The sequence below is a fragment of the Phyllostomus discolor genome, chromosome 12, assembly GCF_004126475.2.
Source record: "Phyllostomus discolor isolate MPI-MPIP mPhyDis1 chromosome 12, mPhyDis1.pri.v3, whole genome shotgun sequence".
Taxonomy (NCBI): Eukaryota; Metazoa; Chordata; class Mammalia; order Chiroptera; family Phyllostomidae; genus Phyllostomus; species Phyllostomus discolor.
Genome location: NC_040914.2, coordinates 22,403,761 through 22,425,566, shown reverse-complemented (window position 1 = coordinate 22,425,566; position 21,806 = coordinate 22,403,761). Strand labels below are relative to the sequence as shown.

General features: G+C 45.3%; 2 protein-coding genes across 2 annotated transcripts in view; both read left to right on the top strand.

Annotated features, from left to right (window-relative positions):
* Window positions 1–14,803, top strand: part of LOC114510626 (sialic acid-binding Ig-like lectin 5) — a 94,048-nt gene extending 79,245 nt beyond the window's left edge. The window contains exons 5-9 of the mRNA XM_036012749.1: window positions 11,987–12,241; window positions 12,326–12,613; window positions 12,834–12,933; window positions 13,931–14,021; window positions 14,559–14,803. Of these exons, the coding sequence (XP_035868642.1) occupies window positions 11,987–12,241; window positions 12,326–12,613; window positions 12,834–12,933; window positions 13,931–14,021; window positions 14,559–14,753 (929 nt within the window). The 3' untranslated portion in view covers window positions 14,754–14,803. The remainder of the gene's footprint in view (window positions 1–11,986; window positions 12,242–12,325; window positions 12,614–12,833; window positions 12,934–13,930; window positions 14,022–14,558) is intronic.
* The window catches only part of LOC114510623 (sialic acid-binding Ig-like lectin 5), a 209,017-nt gene that overhangs the window by 116,541 nt on the left and 70,670 nt on the right, over window positions 1–21,806 (top strand). The gene's annotated exons all lie outside the window — the stretch shown is intronic.

Sequence of the window (21,806 nt, the reverse complement as noted above, 5' to 3'; positions counted from 1 at the left end):
AACTGTCTCTCCAAAACTATTACTTTCTACCCATTCTGGGCATGCTTCTTCAACTCTCCTCATCTCAGATTCCCTATCTGTAAATGGAAATAGTAAGAGTATCGTTTAGACTTGGTTTCAGTGAGGACAAAATGTGATCGGTAAGCCCTCAATGTGGTGTAATCAGCTTTATCATTACAAAATTTTAACGGAATGAGCAAATAGTTGAGTTCACGTGGAGTGTGTGTAGAATAAGAGGATGAATAAAAACTGTTCCATCAGCCCAACTTCCCCTTGAGACCATGTCTGATTTTTTCTTCTTTGACTCTTCTCTCCCCTTCACTCAGGGTTCCCAGCAAAATCCACAGCCAGACAGGCCCCAGGCCAAGCATCACCCATGGGGAATGCTTCTCCATGGGGAGAGGAGCAGGATACCTAGTACACCAACATTAGTTTTCACAGGGGGTATCTGTGTGAGGCTCAGGACAAGGAGGACACCTTGTGTACTCAGAGCACCTGAGTGTACTCAGAGATCAAGAAGACCAGCAAATAAGGACTTGCTCAGAGCTTAGGCCTGGCCAGAAACATCACAGCCTCTCTGGGGAAAGAAGTCAGGGACAAGTTGGTGTAGCATAAGGTGACCTCATGCAACATTAACATTAACCACTGTAAGAGCATCTGCAGGCAGAGCAGAAAAAAGAAAGGTGATGGGCTTGGAGAAACTTGGGCTTGAGTGCAGACTTCAGCACTTCCTAAGGCATTGTCTTCAAGTGATTCACTTCATTTTTCTGTCCTCAGTTTCACATTCTGTACAGCAGAGACCACACATCGTAGTCAAAGGCAGCTGTGAGCATTAAAGAAACCACAGCCAACAGAGGTCCAAGGCTGGCCTATGTTTCTTTTTTGAACAGAAAGGTCCTGGTGGCAAGTTCTCCTGAAGCCAGGGGTGACCAGCCATAGAAAACAGGATGGAAACTTGTTACTCTTGTTTTCCATCTGAGAACTCCTCAAACCCTGTAAAGGGAAAGACACTGCTGTCCAATTTGTGTTTGGTTCATGACGAGGTATCATAGTTTCTCTGGGGTCATCTGTCCTCACTTGTACCTGTCCATTCTCCAGCACCTTCTGAGCGCCAGTCCCTTTCCCATCCCATGTACAGCCCCACAGGGATCTTTCCAATTGCTTGTTAGGTGTAAGCAGGAGCTGACTAGGCATCCTGTCACCAGAAATGATTTTTTTCAGAGACAAAGGACTGAGATGCAGGAGGTGCAGACACAGAGAGCCACGTGCATAATCTGCCCAGGATGCAGCCGCCAGGGAGCCCTTTTCACAGAGCTAAAGAGGAAGTTCCCGGGAAGGGGCTGTTACCACCATAGAGTGCTGCTGTGAACATAGTGTTTCCAGTAGGGCTGCCAGCACCACATACGGTGTGACAGTGCCTCCCACAGGCCTCCTGATTTTTGGCTGGGTTTGTCCTCTGCTGTAAAACTGGCCAGGCCAGAGAGCTGACCCTGCCTCTGTCCTACACAAACTCCTACCTGACTCCCTGGACTTAGTCATTACATCCCAGGCCTCTTCCCCTGGCATTTACCTCCTCACCCACCTTTTCCCCATGGCCTTTGTCCCTGAAATCTTCTATGACATTTCCTACAAATGTTTTAGCAATTTGAGATTCCCTTCTGGAAGCCACACCCCCTTGCTTTCATCTGGCGTACCCCATGCTGTCCTTCAAACCCAATTCTTGGGCAGATTTAGGTTAAAAGTATGGCATGAAGAAAGAGCTCATAGTCCCCCTCCTCTATATAGTTGATTTAATTTAATTTTTTGAAAACAAAGTTCTAAAACAAAAACAACCAGAGTCAGGAGTGGTACCACAGTGTAGATCCCTAACAATAAGCTCTATGATTATGAAGTGTGCAGTGTCCCTTAACTGTGGGTGAGATCTTTCAAGACCTCCAGTGGATTTTTGAAATAGCAGATAGTACCAAGTCCTATATATATTGTGACTTTTCCTGTACACACCTATGATGAAGTTTAATATATAAATTAGGCACAAAAAGATATTAACAATAACTAATGGTAAAGCAGAATTATAACAATATACTGTGATAAAGGTTATGTGAATGTGGTCTCTCCCTCTCTCAAAATGTCTTCTATTGCCCTGGCTGGTGTGGCTCAGTGGATTGAGTGACAGCCTGTGAACCAAAGGGTTGGTGGTTCAGTTCCCAGTCAGGGCACATGCCTGGGTTGTGGGCAAGGTCCCCAGTGGGGAGCGTGTGAGAGGCAACCACACATTGATGTTTCCCTCCCTCTTTCTCCTTCCTTTTTCCTCTCTAAAAATAAATAAATAAAATCTTATAAAATATCTTCCATTAATGAACTCACCCTTCTTCTTATAGGACACCATTCCACAAGGCATGAGGAATGTAGCCCAGCCCCCACTCAGAAAGGCCAATGGGGAGCAAGATCCTGCACAAAGGACCCACGCTCACAGATAGGTTCCCCTTGGGGAATCAGGCCTGCATTATACCTAGGTTGCTTTGAGGCTTGCTTTTGCTAAAACTCCCTCACCCTGAATTGAGGCACAAATGTTTACTCCATATCTTTAAAGGAACTTCCTAAAATCTATGCTAAACCTCACAAGCAGGAGTGTAACCAGTTCAACCACTTTTCCCTTTGCATTTGCAAATATCTTTCTTTTTTTATGTAATTAGCAATATGTTCTGCTTTGTTTTCTGTAAAAGGTAACCACCTAAAGGGAATCTGTTCATAGTAAATGAGGACCATTCTTGATGTAATGTGTCCAAAAAAGCAATAAAAACTTGTCCAGGCAAGGGTTGAGGCCCTCTCGCATTCAGAGAGTGGCCATACCATCCCCTTTTCTCCACAAGACTTCTGTAGTCTGTGTGAATTTGTTTATCACAACCACAACACACGGAACAACACAGGGCCCCTGCCATCCAGGGTCCATATCACTTACTGTGCTGTTGTAAGGTGTCACAAGGCCTATGTGATGAAGTGTAGGGAGGTGAATGCCACAGGCATTGTGACACAGCATGAGGCTACTACAAGGGTGACCTGAACACAAGTCACCAGATACTGGGACAGTAGACCTGAAGACCTAATCGACTACTAAGTGACTCACAAGTGGGCAGTATATACAGTATGGAGATGCTGGACAAAGAGATGGTTCACACTAAGGCAGGACAGACAGAGGGTATACAAGATTCATGATACTACTTAGAAAATTGCAAAATTTAAAACATGAATGGTTTATTTCTGGAATCTTCCATTTATTATTTTTGGACTGTGTTTGAACACAGATAACAGAAATCATGGAAAGCACAACTGTGGATAATAGGAGATGAGTGTAATAAAGCTCTTTTTTTTTGCCAAAGTTCCCTAATGGTTGTTGCTGAAGTGTGTCTTATAATCATAACAAGAACCACAAGGGCTGGCCCAGCCATAACATTGGCTGCAAGGGGGAAATGTCTGTGGGGTATCCACAGGTAGAATGGGCCCAGGTGAGTGTCCCAGTGACACAAGACAAGCACCTGTATGTAGGTGATTTATTTCCTCAATTTTAGAAATTGAGGAAATGGCCCTGAGAGAAGAAGGAGACAATTATAGTTTGTAACTAGGAGGACTTTGGTTCCCACATCCACTACAAGACTCCAATTTCAGTATGGCAAGATGTTGAATTGTGACTCTTGTTTTGGTAATAACTGGTTAAACCATTCTGCTCAGGACTTGTGCTGAAAATAACAAAATTGTTTGGGAAAAAAGTAAATAGAACAAATAAAACTCTTCATTTAAAAATGTAGAATAATTGAAGATCAATGAAAATGTGCACTTGTTAGACTAGCATTTGGGGGAATACTTGAGTCCAGAAAATGAGACAGAATATTTAAGCCAAGATACCAAAGTTCCCAATGGCATTTACCCACACTGATGATGTACCTTTGGTCCTGTGGCCTTCATGACCTGGAGATGAAAGGGGCTTGGAGGGAAAGGGGAATGAAGAGAAATTCTGAGGCTCCTGGGAGCCTTCCTGTTTTATTCTTGACTTGAGATATGATCCCATAGTATAACTTATATGTTTATATAATGTAGACTATTTTGACAAGGTGCCATAGTATATATTTATAAACGCATAATATTGTACTATAATATAGGAAATGCAATATGAAAAAGTATAGTATATTACTCATTGTAATAATTAAACATCCATTACAATATTTATAAGACATTTATATAATATAAGCTATAATAAATACATAAGGTTTATACAACATGAACTAGATATATGTTTTCACAACCAATACATACAAAAATATTTTAAACCTGAAATTTTTTGTTCCCATGGTTGCCTTTTGTGGAAAATTTTCAAGGAAGAATAACATTAAACAGTGTGATGAGAGATCAGAGGGGTGAGAGGAAAAGCACAGACATGAAAAGCACTGCCACGCCTTCTTCTGGCTCCTCCTTCCCAAGAAGGACCCCGCCTTGCTGAAGCCCCTGTGTCCTAGGTGCCCTGCTTACCTGAAGCTCAGGCCCTTGTGCCTGTGGGCAGAATTCCTTGGCAGAACTAACCCAGGTGTCCTCCAGCACCACGGACAGCGCCAACCTGTCCTGGAGGAGCACTCAGGTCTAGTATGGAGGATGGTGCAACCCCTGGAGGCAGAGACTTGACCTGCCTGATGCGGGGTAAAACTGGGGAATGAGGGCAGTTGACAGTCTATCCTACAGAACAGAGGTGCACCCAATCATGCTCAATCTCCCCTTGCACACATCCCCATCCTTGGGTAGAGGAGCCTTAATTTCAGAGACACAGTGCATTTCTCAGAAGCCACTGGGTTCTTTGCCTGTGAGGACTGGATCTACTGTCACCTCATCTAGAAAACCATCTGGGTCAGACTCTTCCCATTCCTTCCTTCTTTTCCTCACAAGAGAGGCTGGTATTTTCTCTTGCTTTTAATCTCTTCCTTGTACTGTCACAGAGATCTGCACAACAGAAAATAGGATCTCTGAGTCTCTTCTGTGCCTGGCAGTATGCGCAGTCCCAATTCAGCTCAAATGAAGAATTGAAGAATCAGAAGTCTGATAGATATGTTGTTTTGGAGCTGACAGTTGAGTCAAATAAATTCTAAGTTTCAGTTCATTCTACATGAAGGGTAAACATTCAGAATGGGGAAAGAATTCTGTGACATCAGTGGACCACAGCAGGGAGAATGTTATCATGGAGGACAAAGCAAGCCAGGCAAGGTCAAAGGAAGTGGAGGTGGGGCAAGGAGAGGGACATGCAATATTTCCATAAAGATAGAAACATTGGCCTTTTTTGTCTGGAGACAATGTAGAGAAGTTAGAGGGTGAGAGTACAGGGTCCTAGCAACCCTGAGAATGAGCTCACAGCTGCACATGAGTCCAGTGACTTTCCAACCTCAAGCTGACAACAGAGACCAACCAGAGGCACCCTCATCTGTGGGGCTGGAGTCAGGGCCACCCTTCTCACTTTGAGCTCTGAGCATGAGGGGCCCTTCATCATGAGTATGAGTTCTGTCACACCTTCTTGAGGCTTCTTGTGTGACCAGACCTGGTCTTCAGACCAGGACAGAGACAGAGAGAGGATTTGGATTCTGGTAGGTCCAGGTTCCCAGATCTTACTGCTCCTAGAGATGTTCTTAGAATTTTGAGTCAGGACAAAGAGATGGCCCTCTATGTGTTCTCTGAGGGAGGGTGAGTATGAACACTTGGCACAGGTGACATGAGTGGGGAGTGGGATGCAAAGGGGCCCTCCTGACAGGGTGTCACCAGACCTACAGTGAGAAGAGCTCCACCTTCCCTTCCCTATTTGTCCTTGTGGAGAAGGGAAAACTTCTGAGAGAGGGCAGGTTTGGGAAATGAGCCTCCAGAAAGCACTGTGGATAGACATCTACTGCTTCCCAGAGAGCAGGGAGTAACCCTGTGACCTCAAGTGTCCTGTACATGACCCCCATGGACATGCTGGTGCCACTGCCCTTGCTGTGCATGTTGGGGGTAAGAGGGCTGTGGGCCACTGTCCTTCCTCTTTATTGGAGAACAACATAGAGAAGCATCAGGGCAGAAGCTGCAGGTGTGAGGACTGGGGACACAGTGAGGACAAAGTGCCTGTGTATTCTTGTGCTCTGACCTTCTTTCATCCCGAATTCAATGCCTTTACTGTAGATATTGTACTCCTTCTATCTGAAGGAAGAAACCAAATTTACCATGATAATCCTGTGCCCAAACAAACCAGGTTAGTACCTCAAAGAGACAATGAACAATCTGGGGCCAACTCCACCTCCATAGGAATCTCTCTACCTGTGACTGCTCCTGAGAAACACCAGTGTCAGGAGGGGGAGAACAGGGCATTGCTCCTTCAGGAGGAGAAGAGTGCTTAGGAGATCCTGTCACAAATAGAAAATGCCCTCTCTGGATGGGACAGGTAGGGTCAGAGCATCATGAGCCAGAGGGCAGAATTAAACATAAGGATCATCCTGGTGTCACACATTTCTGAGTGGTATCTCTGTCTCCTCCCTAGTGCTGACTCAGATACTTGGTGTTCACATCCTGGGACCCTGGGATCTTGGAACAGAGGTCTGGTGAGAAAGCATGACATTCCCCTTTTACTGGTAAGATTTACCAGGAGTCACCCTCCACCAACACACATGGCATGATGCAGAAAGTCATGTGCATCCTTGCACCATTTCCACTTGGGACCTCCAGGTGAACTCAGCTCTTGTTCATCCTGTTGCTTCTGGGAAAGAGCCAGCATCACCTGATGGCTGTAGTGACAACACAGAAGAGCCAAACCTGTAAGTAGAGGGCCAGGGCAGCCTCTCTCCTCTGTGCCACCAAGACCATCAATTGTTCCCAAGTGTGAGGGGTGCCCAGATGTGGACACAGGGACATCCTTACTCACTGGGTACAAAAGATGGTTACTGGGGTGGGCTTGGAAGAGGATGTGGGGGAGGGAGTGTGTGGGACCCAGAGCAGGGAGGGCATAGGGACTTGACCCATACATAAACTTCATGATTTCATATATGTATGTGTCTTCAAGTGCTCACCACAATATCTCATGTTAGCATCCATCACCACATAGAATTCCATACCTTTTCTCTTATAAAGAGAACTTTTAACAATTTTTTCTCCCGGCAATTTTCAGATGTACAACACATTATTAACTGCATCCTTATAGTTAATTGTACTAATACCCACTCTTGTTAGCTACAGTCACCACACTCTTCCTGATGTCCTCATGATTTAGTTGTATTAAAACTGAAAGTTTGTAGTTTGACCACCTCACCCATTTTTCCCTACCCATATTTACTTCCTCTGGCTACCACCCATCTGTTCTTGCTATCCATGAGTTTTATTTTTTATTTTATTTTTAAAAGATTTATTGTATTGTATATCACTATTTAGTCCCCTTATAGTCCCCCTTACCTTCACAATCACCACACTGTTGTCCATGTCCATGAGTCCTTTTTGCTTTTTGCTCAATCCCTCCACCCTGTAACTCCTCCCAACACCAGCTGTCATCTGCTCTCCATCCATGAGTCTGTCTCTGTTTGACTTGGTAGTTCAGTTTGTTCATTAGATTCCACAAAGAGGTGAAATAATATGGTGTTTTTCTTTCTGTGACTCACTTATTTCACTAAGTATAATGCTCTCCAGGGCCATCCATATTGCCACAAAGGGTAAATTTTTCTTCTTTTTTATGGCTTAGTAGTATTCCATTGTGTAAATGCCCCATAGTTCTTTTACCTACTCATCTATAGATCGACACTCAGACTGCTTCCATATCTTGGTAGTGTAAATCTTGTTGCAATTAACAGGGGTGAACATGTTCTTGTAATTACTGTTTGGGGTCTCTTTGGATATATTCCCTGAAGTGGAATGGCTGGATCAGATGGTAGATCCATTTTTAAATTTTTAAGGTGTCTCCATACTGCTTTCCACAGAGGCTGCACAACTCTGCATTCCCACCAACAGTGTAAAAGTGTTCCCTTTTTCCACATCCTTGCCAGCACTTGTTTGTTGATGGATTGATGATAGCCATTTGACAGGTGTCAGATGATATCTTGTGGTTTTAATTTGCATTTCTCTGATATTTAGTGATGACGAGCATCTTTTCATTTGTCTGTTGGCCATTAGTTGTCTTCTTCAGAGAAGTGTCTATTCAGGTCCTTTGCTTAATTTTAATTGGGTTTTTATTGGTGTTGAACTTGCAATTTCTTTATAAATGTTGGATATTAACCCTGCATCAGGTATATCAGTGAATATGTTCTCCCATTCTGTGTGTTGGCTTTTTATTTTGCACCCATTTTCCTTCTCTGAGAATCACCTACCTCTGAGTTTGAGTTGTTTTTTAAGTTTCCACATACAAGTGAGATCGTACAGTATTTGTCTTTCTCTGTCATGTTGATTCACTTAGCCTTATGGCACAATCATATTCCATTGTACATACACCACGTTTTCTTCATCCCTTTATTTACCAACAGACACTGAGGTTACTTCCCCATCTTGGTTATTGTAAATGATTCTGCAGTGAACATAGGAAACCCTAGGGCTTTCCAAGTTAGTGTTTTCATTTCCCCAAAATAAACACCCACAACTGGAACTGCTGATCTTAGGGCAGTTCTGTGTTCAGTGTTTGAGGAACTGCCATACTGATTTACATAGCAGCTGCTCCAGCTTACATTCCCACAAGCAGTGAAAGAGGGTTCCCCATTTTGAACTTTCTTGCAAACTCTTATTATTTCTGCCATTTTTACAATCCACATTGAGATTTTCTATACTGCTCAGTGATGTGAATTTGGGGGGGCACAACCATGAAAATACTGCTCCCTTTAGTTCTTTGCTTGCACAAGACAGTGTTCTTTGCAACATGTGAGGAGTCTGGGGTGAGTGTGGGGTTGAGCTGGTTACCTCTGGTTCTCATGTTCCCCAGGGGAGAGGGAGACCCAGGTTTATACTCAACATTAGTACAAATATTTTCCTGTGAACTGTATTTTGCCATGTCTAAAGCACTCCTGTGTATAATGTGTGCCCACGTTTTCAGCCCAAAGGCTCAGGGAAAAAAATCACTTATTTTAATTTCTTTATTCAACTTTAAAAATATTTTATTGAATCCATTTCAGAGAAGGGGAAGAGAGAAAGACACAAAGGGAAAGAAACATTAAGGTGTGGCTGCCTCTAGCACATACCCAAGCAAGGAACTGGCCCGCAATCCAGGTGTGTGCCCCGAATGGATCGACTTGTGATCCCTCAGTTCACAACGCAGCACTCAGCCCACTAGCCACACCAGCCAATTATTTATTTATTTATATACAGAAACTAAACCGATTATCATATTTCAGGGTATTATTTTGTATACAGATATCATTATTGCTTTCGAGAGTTACACTATTAATGCAAAAGCATAATTAAAAAATTAGAAACATTTATATAGAAACTGAATTAATGTCACCAATGTATAATACACATGCTTATTTTTCTCTCAAAAATTTGGGGAAAAGTGTGCCTTATACGCGGCAAAATACAGTAGTTTAAGACATGTTCAATCACACAACTTGTCACAGGGAATATCTGACCTGTTTCACATCATTGTCATGTTTGAGAAAATGTTTATCAAGTTTCTTTCTTTCATAAAGAGCAGTAGGATTGCAGGTTATTTCCACACATCCCTGGAGCCCTTGCTGGGGCTTTGAAAATGGACTAAGCTCATGAGGGACACTGGGGATGGAGCTTCCTGAACTTTAAGGCTGAAACTTTGCTGCTGTTCTGAGGACCAGGGTCTGAGGTTCCTTTGAATGGTGTGAGATCTCCCTGCCCACGTCCCACTTTGAGGGCACCTGTGTGCTTTTGCTGTTCTACATACCCTTTGACCATGGAAGGCCATCGCTTGTGCATCTCATATTCCCAAAGTCTCTCAGAGCAAAGCACTTTAATGCCCAAGTTTTCCCTGGGTTCCACCATCCACTGGAATTGGGTCTAATTTTCTTCCTTGCCTACCAGTACTTGGGTTGTCCAAAGAAAATTTAAAATCCTCCTTTCCCAGAATGTTCAGTGATTTTGGCTGGAGGGTGGAACTCAGGAGGCCCACCCTCCAACCAAAAGAGTCAGTAGCAACTCTCACTGGAATGACCCCTAGGAGAGCTCTCTGTTAACTTCAACATCAACTGCAAGGTGAACACATTCAGATTCACATCTGGACAAACTGCTCAACATCTGGGGACCATGGTAGATTTACCTTCAAGGTCGGGCTGGAGGAGATGAGACAGGATGATTTCTTAGCCCTCACAGCACTCCCCACAGCCTGTGGAGCCTAAGTTCCTCATCCAGGCCTGGTCACAGCTCTGACACGCATAGCTTCCTTTTGGGATATCATTGGTCCCACCCCATAGCTGGGCATTTCCCTCCCTGACACAAGGAACTGGACCCACTCTGCCAATGGGAAGCAAACATGATGCCCCTACTGCTGCTGCCCCTGCTGTGGGGAGGTGAGAGGGCCTGGGAAGGGGAATGGGCAGGTGGGGGAAGCTTAGGGGTCAATGCTGAGTGTCTGTGTCCCCCAAGGGTCCCTGCAGCAGCAGCAGCAGCAGCCAGGCCATGGTATCCAAATGCAGGAATCTGTGAGCGTGCAGGAGGGTGGATGCACCAACGTGCCCTGCTCCTTCCCCTCTGCTTGGACTTCATTGTATCCCTCTGTCAATATCTACATCTACTGGTACCACAGTGGGCACTACTCACAAAACCGTGAACTTGTGGCCACGAATGCCCGAAATACACCAGTGAATGGCGAGACGCAGGGCCGATTCTTCCTCATGGATCCCAGGGCCAACAACTGTTCCCTGATCATCAGAGGCGCCAGGAAGAGTGATGCAGGAATCTACCTTTTACAGGTGTATTATCACCTTAATTATTACCAAGAGAAGAAGAAGCTGACTTTGCAAGTGACAGGTATGGCAGGGGCCCAGGAGAGGATGCTGAGACATGGGACCCAGCTTAGAACAGCAACAGGACCCTGGGGCATTACTTGATCCCAGCCTTGGGCCCAGGGTGTTAGAAGACACACAGGACCTGGGGTGAGCTCAGGCCCTGTGGCATGGGTCCCAGGTGGGGTCACATTCTGGGTCCCCATTGCATCCCCATGTCCCAGGCACCTCCCTCTCTCCTCCTCAGACCTGACACAGAAACCTGACATCCACATTCAGGGGCCTCTGCAGTCTGGCCGCCCCACACAACTGAGCTGCAGCCTGCCAGGGTTCTGTGAAGGGGGAAGACCTCTCACCTTTTCATGGGTGGGGAGAGCTCTTGGCTCTCTGAATCCCAAGACCCTTCACTCCTCGGTGCTCACCTTCATCCCAAAGCCCTGGGACCACCGCACCACAATCACCTGTCTGGTGACACTTGCAGGATCCAGGGTGACCACACAGGAAACCATTCGACTCAATGTGTCCTGTGAGTGTTGGAAGGACAGCTGGTGTCCTGGGGGCAGTGGGATTGGTGAACCTGATTGTTTGTGTCTTTGTGAATATTTTGTGTGTGTGTGTACAGTAGTCTGAGCTAATGTGAGGGAACTCATTTATGCAGCAGAGTGTAGAAGGGGAGTGGGCCAGAACACAGCTATGCTACCATCATGGTTCCCACTGTTAGTCCTTGGTGTGGAGTGACTTCTATCCACTCCTCTCTGAAGCCGGGCCATGTCTTTCTGTCCCAGATGCCCCACTGAACCTCATCATAAGTGTGTCCTACAGAAACCTTACAGGTAGGAAACAACCTCCTTCTCTGGGGCTGGGACCTACCCTGGGGCCCCCATGGAGCTGAGGGGAAATCAGAGTGTGAGTGGGATCAGATATGGGGGAGGCAAGGAGGAAAATCACCACCCCCACCCCATCCCCTCCCCTCTTGTGGGTGGGAACTGCCTCTGAGTTCTCCTTCAGTCTCTCTCTCTGTTTCTTTTCTCTGCATTTCTTTTCACCAGTCCGCAAAATTCTGCAAACCACAACCCTTCCCATCCTGGAGGGGGAGGCTCTGAGGCTGCTCTGTGTGGCTGACAGCAACCCGCCTGCACAGCTGAGCTGGTTCCAGGGGTCCCCAGCCCTGAACACCACCCCTATCTCCAGCACCGCGATCCTGGAGCTGCCTCCAGTGGGGACTGGAGATAAAGGACAGTTTACCTGCCAAGCTCAGCACCCGCTAGGCTCCAGAAGTATCTCTCTCAAGCTCTCTGTGGTCTGTGAGTGTGGGTCAACCTGGGGGCAAGCCGCCTGGGTCCTGGTAGGGCAGAGAAACCACTGACCCTTTCCCTCACTCCCCACAGACCCCCCACAGCTGCTGGGACCCTCCTGCTCCTGGGAGGACCAGAGTCTGAACTGCAGCTGCTCTTCTCGAGCTCATCCAGCCCCCTCGCTGCGCTGGCGGCTGGGGGAGGGGCTGCTGGAGGGGAACCTCAGCAACACCTCCTACACAGTCACCTCCAGCTTCGCGGGGCCCTGGGCCAACAGCTCCCTGAGCCTCTCCGCTAGGCTCAGCCCAGGCAGCAGACTCAGTTGTGAGGCAGAGAATGTCCACGGGGCCCAGAGCGCCAGTGTCCTGCTGCTGCTGCCAGGTCAGGGGCCCGCTGGGGGTGGATGCTGAGGGAGAAAGGAAGGGATCCAAGAAAGGATGGAGCTGGGAAATAGGCTGTGGCTGGCGAGGGCATTGTATGCTAGGACAGGACCTCCATCTCCTGTCCAAGCAGAGCCTACAGCTGGTTCTACAAAGACGTGGGAAGAAAACAAGACATTGAGTACTGTGAGAAGGTGGGTTCACTCCCCTGTTCTCTGCAGGTCAGGCAGTACGTGAGTGCAGAGTGCTTCCCGCGGCTCTCGCTGGTGCTGGTGCCATGGTGCTCCTGTTTCTATGCTTGTGTCTCATCCTGTTTTGCATGTAAGCCTGTGTCCTGGGGAGGTACAGGGAGCTGTGTCATGGGGAGTCCCCAGAGAGGGCCCAGGGTCTCAGAAAGGTGCAGTTAAGTACAAACAGAAGGGTCTTTTGAGGGTTGCATGGGGGAGCAACTTTATTGAGATAAAATTCTTAATGAACCTATTTAATTTTTCCAAGATTTTAACTATTTTTAGACAGAGGGGAAGGGAGTGAGAGAGGGAGAAAGACATTAATGTGTTGTTGCCTCTTGTGTGCCCTCTACTGGGGACCTGACCAGGAATTCAGGCAAGTGCTCTGATTGGGAATCCCATGGTTCACAGGCCCACGCTCAATTCACTGAGCAACACCAGCCAGGGCAAATTCTTATATATGTAAAGTGTACAACTGAATGGCTTTTAGTTCAGTCACAGAGTTGTGCAGCAATCACCATAGTCAATTTTAGATATTTTTATTAGCACAAAGTGAAAAAAAATTCCCTTATTTGTAATTTTGCCACTATCCTCACCCAAGCCCCAGGCAGACACTAATCTATTTCCTGTGTCTCTAGATCTGCCCATTCTGGACATTTCATGTAAATGGAATCCTACAACACATGATCTTTTCTGACTCTTTTTTCACATACCATGATTTTTCAAGATTCATATGTCATTTTTTTTTATTCCTCCTAGTTTCAAATAATAACCCATGATATGAACTGTGCACTTTTTATTTTCTCTTCATTCATTGATAGATAGTCGGGTTGTTTCTACTCTAGGGCTCTCAGGAATAACATTGGTACGACGGCTTGTGTAGAAATTTCTCCCTGTGTAGGGGCCTATCGTGATGCAAGTTTAGTCTTGGCCAAATACCTGGTCATCCAGGGGACTGAGCACTCACTTGCATGTCAGAAGGGTCTTAAAGTCTTCATCTGGAGTCTCAATGCCTCAGTTGTCTTACAGGGAGTGGCAGCAGCCTGCCATCCTGTTCCTGAGCCATTGAGGCTGCTGACTTCTTCCCTTAGAGTGAAAGCCCGCAGGAAGCAAACAGCCAGGGGACGAAAGGTCACAAATGATGAAGACCCTGTCAGGGATATGGTCACCTGGGTGAGTGATGTGAGTATCTTCTCATGCAGTGTAGGGGGAGGGGCTTGGCATGTCCTTTCAATGAGTGTGGACTGAGCTGCTCAGCATTTCCCCAAACCCGCTCCTCTGTGGTCAGCTAGATAGACAGCTGGGCGTTGACTTCCCCTTCATTACCAGAGTGCAGGGTCAGCTTTTTGTCCCAGCTCAGCTGTCCACTGAGCCCACCTCACCTCTCTGCCTGGTACAGCCTGGCAGAACTCTCTCTCCAAAACTATTACTTTCTACCCATCTGGGCATGTTACTTAATCTCTCTGTATATCAGTTTCCCCATCTATAAATGGAAGGAGTAAAACAATCTTTTACAGTTGGTTTCTGTGAGAATGCAATATGATTAGTAAGTCCTCGATATGGTCTAATCAACTGTAGCATTACAAAATTTTAAATGAATGACAAATAGTTGAGTTCATGTGGACTGTGCAAGTAAAAAACTGTTCCATTAGCTCAACTTCCCCTTGAGACTATGTCTGATTGATTCTTCTCTGGCTCTTTTCTCTTGCCTTCACTCAGCATTCCCAGCAAAATCCACAGCCAGACAGGCCCCCAGACCAACTGTCACCCATGGAACATGCTTCTCCATCAGAAGAGGAGCAGGATACCCAGTACGCCAACTTCACCTTTCATGGGAGGAAGCTGTGTGAGGCTCAGGACAAGGAGGCCACCAGCACCTGCAGGTACTCAGAGATCAAGAAGACCAGCCAATGAGGACTTGCTCAGAGCTTGGTCCTGGCCAGAAGCATCACCGCCTCTCTGAGGGAAAGAAGTCAGGGACTAATTGATGAAACCTGAGGAGACCTTGTGCGACATTAACATGAATCAGTGTAAGAGCATCCACAGGTAGAGCAGAAAGAGGGCTGAAGTGCAGTCTTTGGCACTTCCTAAGGCATTGTCTTCAAGTGAGTCACTTCCTTTTTTCCCCTCAGTTTCCCTTCTGCACAGCAGAGGTCACACATGCTACTCAAAGACAGCTGTGAGCATTAAAGAAATCACAACCAACAGAGGTCCAGGGCTTGCCTGTCTCTCCTTTTTGAACAGAATGGTCCTGGTGGCAAGTTCTTCTGAAGCCAGTGGTAACCAGCCATAGAAAACAGGGTGGCAGATTGTTGGTGTCATTTCCATGCAGAACTCTTTAAAGCGCCCTCAGGGAAAGACACTGGACTCAGCTGGTGTTCCATTGTGATGTGGTATCTTGTAGTTTCTGTGGGGTCATCTCGCTTCACTTTTGCCTGTACATTCTTCTAGCATTTCCTGAGTGCCAGTCCCTTCCCATCACATATACAACCCCGCTGGAATCTTTCCAACAGCCTGTCAACTGTAAACAGGAGCTGAATAGGTATTTCGACTCCAAAAGGAATTTTTTCAGAGATAAAGAAAGCGCTGGAATGCAGCTGGTGCAGCCTCAGCAAGCCACATGCACACCCTGGGCAGGGAAGCAGCAGACATGAAGCCCCTGTCACAGAGCAGAACCAGAAGTTTGAGGGAGGGGCTGTTACCACCATCTAGCTCTGCTGTGACCATGCAGTGTTTCCAGTAAGGCTGCCAGCACCACATATGATGTGACAGCATCACTGAAAAGCCTCTTGATTCCTGGTGGGGTTTGTCTTCTGCAGTAAAATGGACACACCAGAGAACCGACCCCACCTTAGTCCTCCAAAATCCCCTCCTCACTCCCTGGCCTTAGATGGAACATCCCAGGCCTTTTCCCTTGGCACTTACCTCCTCACCCTCCCTCTCTCCCAATGGCTTTGTAACTTCAACCTTCTGTGGTAGTTCTTACAAAAGGCTTAGCAATTTGAGATCCCCCTCCTGGATGCCGCACCCCCTGACTTTCATCAGGCACACCTCACCTATCCTTCAAAGCTGAGTTCTTGGGCAGCATTGCTTGAGAGGGTGGACTGAAGAAACAGCTCACCATGTCCAAGACAGAAACACAGAAATGCTATCTTGCTGGGGTCTCAGCTTCTTTGGTGGGGAGCACTCCCCACTTCTCTCCAGAAGTCCTTCTCTGGTCTAATGGTGAGTGGATGTGTCACCCTGAAACAGGAGGGACATTTGTTATGATATTGTTGCTGGACGTGTTTGTGTCTTTGGTGGTGAGAGCCAGGACTGGAAGAAGGCTCTTTGTTCAGGGACCCTGATGCTGTGCATGGACATGTGAGTTGTTGGTTACAGCTAGTAGCAAGACTGACTCCTTCAGGAACGAGTGTAATCAGCTATGATTTCATCTTTTTTGTGGCTTCAAAGGCCACTTCTTTATATTGATTGTAGACTGAGTAGATTTTAGAAAGCTTGTCTTCTTTCTTTCCTTGTATTCTTTTCTTTTGACTTAGAGGAGTGGAAAATATCTGTATGATTCTACCTCTTATTCTAATAATTTGTTTCTTTTAAAGTTTGTTGATTTGCAGATTGGAGAAATAAAATTACATGCCTCTAAAAAAGGAGCTCACATTCTCCCTCCTCTATATAGCTGATCTGATTTAATTTTTTAAAGAAAGCTCTAAAACAAAATCAGCCTATGTTCAAGAGCAGTACCATAGTGTTTAGTGCCTACCAATAAGCTTTTGGGTTGTAAGTACATTAGTCCCCCTTATATGTGGGAAAGATGTTTCATGCCTCAGAGTGCAGATAGTACATCTTATTTACACATGATTTTTTGTGTACACACCTATGATAAAGTTTAATTCATAAATTAGGCACAATTAAAGATGAACAAACTACTAATAATAGAAGAATTATAATGATATATTGTGATGAAGGGTATATGACTGTGGTCTCTCTTTCTCTCACAATATCTTCTTGTACTTTACGCACCCCACATCCTGTGCTGTTTTAAGATACCACAATGTCTGTGTGATGAGGTATAGGGAGGTGAATGACACAGGCATTGTGATGGGACATGAGGCTACTGTAAGGGAGACTGGACACAGGCACTTGGTAGTGGGACAATAGATCTGATAACCTAATTGGCTACTAAGGGACACACAAGGGGGTAGTGTATACAGTATGGGGATGTCAAAGGGATGGTTCATGATGGGGCAGGACAGACAGAGGCAGGGGAGGATCCATTATATTACTCAGAGCATCACAGAATTTAAAACATGAATGGTTTATTTTTGGGGTCTTCCATTTAGTAATTTTGGACCATGTTTGAACATGGATAACAGAAACCATGGAAAGCACAACTGTGGATAATAGGAGATGACTGTAATACACCTGCTTTCTCAAAGTTCCCTAATGGTTGCTGCTGAAGTGTGTCTTATAACAAGAACCACAAGGGCAGATTGAGGCACAACATTGGCTGCAGTGGAGGAAATGTCTGTGGGGGCCCAGGTGACTACCCCAGTGACACAAAACAAGCACCTGAATACAGGTGACTTATTTTGGAGAGTGGCCCCAAGGAAAAAAAGGAGACAATCACAGTGTGGAAATAGGAGGGTTTGGGTTCACCACATCCACTACATGAACCCCAATTTCCATGTGGTAAGAAGTTGAATTGTGACTCTTCTTTTGGTAATAACTGGTTAAATCATTCTGCTCAGGACTTGTGCTGAAAATAACAAAATTCTTTGGGAAAAAACTAAATAGAAGACATAAATTTCCTCAATGTACAAGTATGGAATAATTAAAAGGAAATGAAAATTGGAACTTATTGGGCTAGTATTTGGAGGAATGCTTTAATCCAGAAAATAAGACAGAATATCTAAGCCAAGATACCAAATTTTTGGTGGCATTTACCCACACTGATCATGTAGCTTTGGTTCTGTGGCCTTCAAGGCCTGGAAATGATAGTGAGGATTCAGGCCCTGCCCAAGGTGGGGAGTTTCAAAGGAAACCATTCCCACATTGAGTAGGCATCAGGAGAAGGGTGAGTCAAAGAAAATCAAAGATGAGGAGAATGTCTGAACAACATCCACAGGAAATCCAAGTCAGCTTGGATTAGTAGTATGTACTTTATAAGATATGCTTCTAAATTATAAGGATAAAAAATGTCAAAATTCAAAGAAGACAAGATCATATACTGTACTAACATAATAAAAAGAAAACTGGAGGAGTCTTAATTAGGTCATACAAAAACCACATCACTACATCACTACATTTATATGAAGTTCTGTAGCAACTATCTTGTTGAAGAACAGGTATGCAGGTGTTATGATTACAGGGAAAGGCAGAAATATAGAGGACCCCAAGTGTCAATATGGTGACAACCTGAGGGGCTTGGAGAGGAAGGGAAACAAAGAGAAATTCTGAGGCTCCTGGGGAGTCCTCCTGTTTTTTTCTTGACTTGAAATATGATCCCCTAGAGTAAATTATATGTTTATATACTATAACTATTTTAATAAGATATTGTATTATGTATATAAATATTACATTTGTAATATTTATACACATAATATTATTCTATTAAAGGACAATATAATAAAGTAATATAGGTTATTATTAATTACAATAACCATTTATACATAATAGTATTTATAAAACATATTTATGTTATATTTATATAACATAAACTATAATTAATATATAACATTTACAAAATGTAAACTCTAAACATATTTTTCACAAGTAATACATGTTAAATATTTCAAGCCAGGACATGTCTTAGGTTTCAATGGTTGCCTTCTGTGGGAAAATTAGAAGGAAGAATAACATTAAACAGTGTGATGACAAATAAGAGGGATGAGAGGAAAAGCACAGACATGAATCCAGCCCACTGCCACGCCTTCTCCTGACTCCTCCTTCTCAAGAAGGACCCCACCTTTTTAAAGTTTCTCCAGCTTAGGGGCCCTGCTTTCCTAAGGCTCAGGCCCTTGTGACTGTGAACTGGGGACTGTGACGGAGGGAAACCCAGGTGTGCTCCAGGACAAGGGACAGCGCCAACCCTTCTACTGGGAGCTCTCAGGTCTTGCATGGAGGTCGGGGCGCCTCCTGGAGGCAGAGGCTTGACCTGCCTCATGAGGAGGTAAAGCTTGGGAATGAAGCTGATGGCATTCTGTCCAACAGGACAAAGGTGAACCCAAACTCATCCTCAGTCCCCCTTGGACACCCTCACATCCTAGGGAAGAAGATCCCAAGCTACAGAGAAACAGTGCATTTCTCAGAGGCCACTGGGTTCTATGCCCCTCATGGCTGACTCCAAAACACCTACATCAGGTCCTTGCCCTTACTTCTTTTCCTCACAACAGTGGGTTGATATTTTCTTTTTCCTTTAACCCCTTCCTTGTACTGTCACGGAGCCATCCACAACAGGAAACATGATCTGTAGGTCTTTTCTGTGCCTGGCAGTGTCCAGTCCCTCTTCAGGTCCAATGAAGAAATGAAGAATCAGAAGTCTGTTTAGATGTTGTATTTAGAGCTCTTAGGCCACTGAAAGAATTTCTAAGTTTCAATTCATCCTACATGAAGGGAATATATTCAGATTGGGAAAGACTTCTGTGACCTCAGTGGAGCAGAGCAGGGAGAATGTTATCATGGAGGGCAGAGCAAGCCAGACAAGGTCAGGAGAAAATGGAGGTGGGGCAAGGAGAGCCAGATTCAATAGATCCATAAAGATGGGAGGTCTTTTCTGTCTGGAGGAAATGTAAAGAAATTACAAGGTGAGAGTGCAGAGTCCTGGGAATCCTGAGATTGAGCTCACAGCTGCACATGAGTCCAGTGGCTGTCTAACCACAAACTGTGAGAAGAAACCCACCAGCAGCACCCTCACCCCTGGGGCTGGATACACGGCTGTCCTTCTAAGTTCTGAGCACGAGGGGCCCCTTGACCTGAGTGTGAGTTCAGCCACCCCTTCTTGTGGCTTCCTGTGTGAACAGACTTGGGGTGAGAACCACGACAGGGAGAAGATTGGGTTTCAGATAGGTCCTGTACCCCTGACCCTCCTGCTCCTATAAATGATCTGAAAAATATGAGAGCAGAGACAGACTACCCTTGGTGCATTCTCTGAGGGGGATGGGGATGACTACTTGGGACAGGTGACATGAGTGGCAAGTGGGATACAGAGGGGCCATCATGATAGGCTGTGACCAGAACTAGGTGAGGAGATCTCTGCCTTCCCTCCCCTTTTTGCCACTGGAAAGAAGGAAAGCTTCTTGCACAGGGCAGGTTTGGGATACCACCCTCCAGAAAGAGTGATAAAAATCTACTGCTTCCCACAGAGCAGGGACTGACTCTGTGACCTCAGGGGTGCTGGACATGACCCTCCAAGGCCACATGGTGCTGCTACACCTGCATGTGGGTTAAGAGGGCTGTAGGACACTGTGCTTCTTCTTTATTGGGGAACAACTTAGAGAAGCATCAGAGGAGAAGCTGCAGGTGTGAGGACTGGGGACACTGAGGACAAAGTGCCTGTGTATCCTTATGCTCTCATCTTCTCTCATCCCAAAATCTATGGGTTTACTGTAGAATAGTCTGCACCTTCTGGTTTAAGGGAGAGACCAACATATACCATGATTCTGCTGTTCTGGAACAGAGTTGGTCAAGAGCTGCAGGAGGTGAGCAGCAACCTTGGGCCAATACAACCTCCTTTGGAACCTCCACCCGTTATGGTCCCCTGAGAAACACAGGTGTCAGGATGGGGAGGGCAGGACATGGCTCCTTCAGGAGAAGGCTGCTTAGGAGATCCTGTCACAAAGAGGAAACACCCTCTGTGGTTGGGACACATAGGGTCAGAGCCCCAGACAGAAGGCAGAGTTAACATGAAGGACCCTCCTGATGTCATATGTTTCTGAGTGGTGTCTCTGTCCCCTCCCTCCTGCTGACTCAGATACCTGACATCCACATCCTGGGGACCCTGGGGTCTTGGCACAGGGGTTTGGTGGGGAATATGGCATTCTGCCTTTACTGGCTACATTTGACCCTGAGCCCAGCACGCATGTCCTGATGCAGAAAGTCCTGTGCATCCTTGCACCTTCTCCACCTGGAACCCTGGGTGAACTCAGCTCATGTTTATGCTCCTGAATCTGGGAAAGAGCCATCCTTGTTTCTGTGTCATGATTTTCATGCTGTTGACCATGACATCTTGTATAACATCATTTTTGTTTATTACTGTGATAGAGAATGCATTTGCATTTTGAAATTTGATTTTGTCTTTAGTACCCTTACTAACTCTTATTAATCACTGAAATGTATCTGAATATACTTGTGTATTTTACTATATATGCAATCTTTTATGAAGAATGACAGCTTTTTTTTTCAATTTTTACAGCTTGTACTGATTGTTATAGCTTTTATAGACTAGGACCCGATACTACCGCATTAAGGTGTGATGTTTGCTGAAGACACTGCCTATTTCATAGGCAAATTCATTTTTATTCTTAGTTGTCTTTGAGTTTTGTCATGAAGGTATTTGAGATCACCAAATGCTTATTGTTTTATCTCTTGAGATGTAATCAATCAAGGGCATATCAGGAACACAGAAGCCCCACTATGGATTTCAGCAGTGGAAATTCAACATGAGGAATCTGTTATGCAGATGTGGGAGCACACATGGAGCAGAAGTGGAACTCTGCCTGGAAGACTTGGACCTTCTACTCTAACCCAAGTACCAAGCCTCAGTTATTTAGTATATATGTGTGTGTTATTGAGATATAATTGGCATATGATATTACTGCAGTCTGAAGTCGTACTTAATGATCTGATAGATGTATCTACTGTGGTGTGCCCAGCACAGTATATCTTCTTAAATATCTATCACCACATAGACTTACACACATTACTTGTGATGAGAAGTTTTAATATTTTCTCTCAGCTATATTTAGCTGT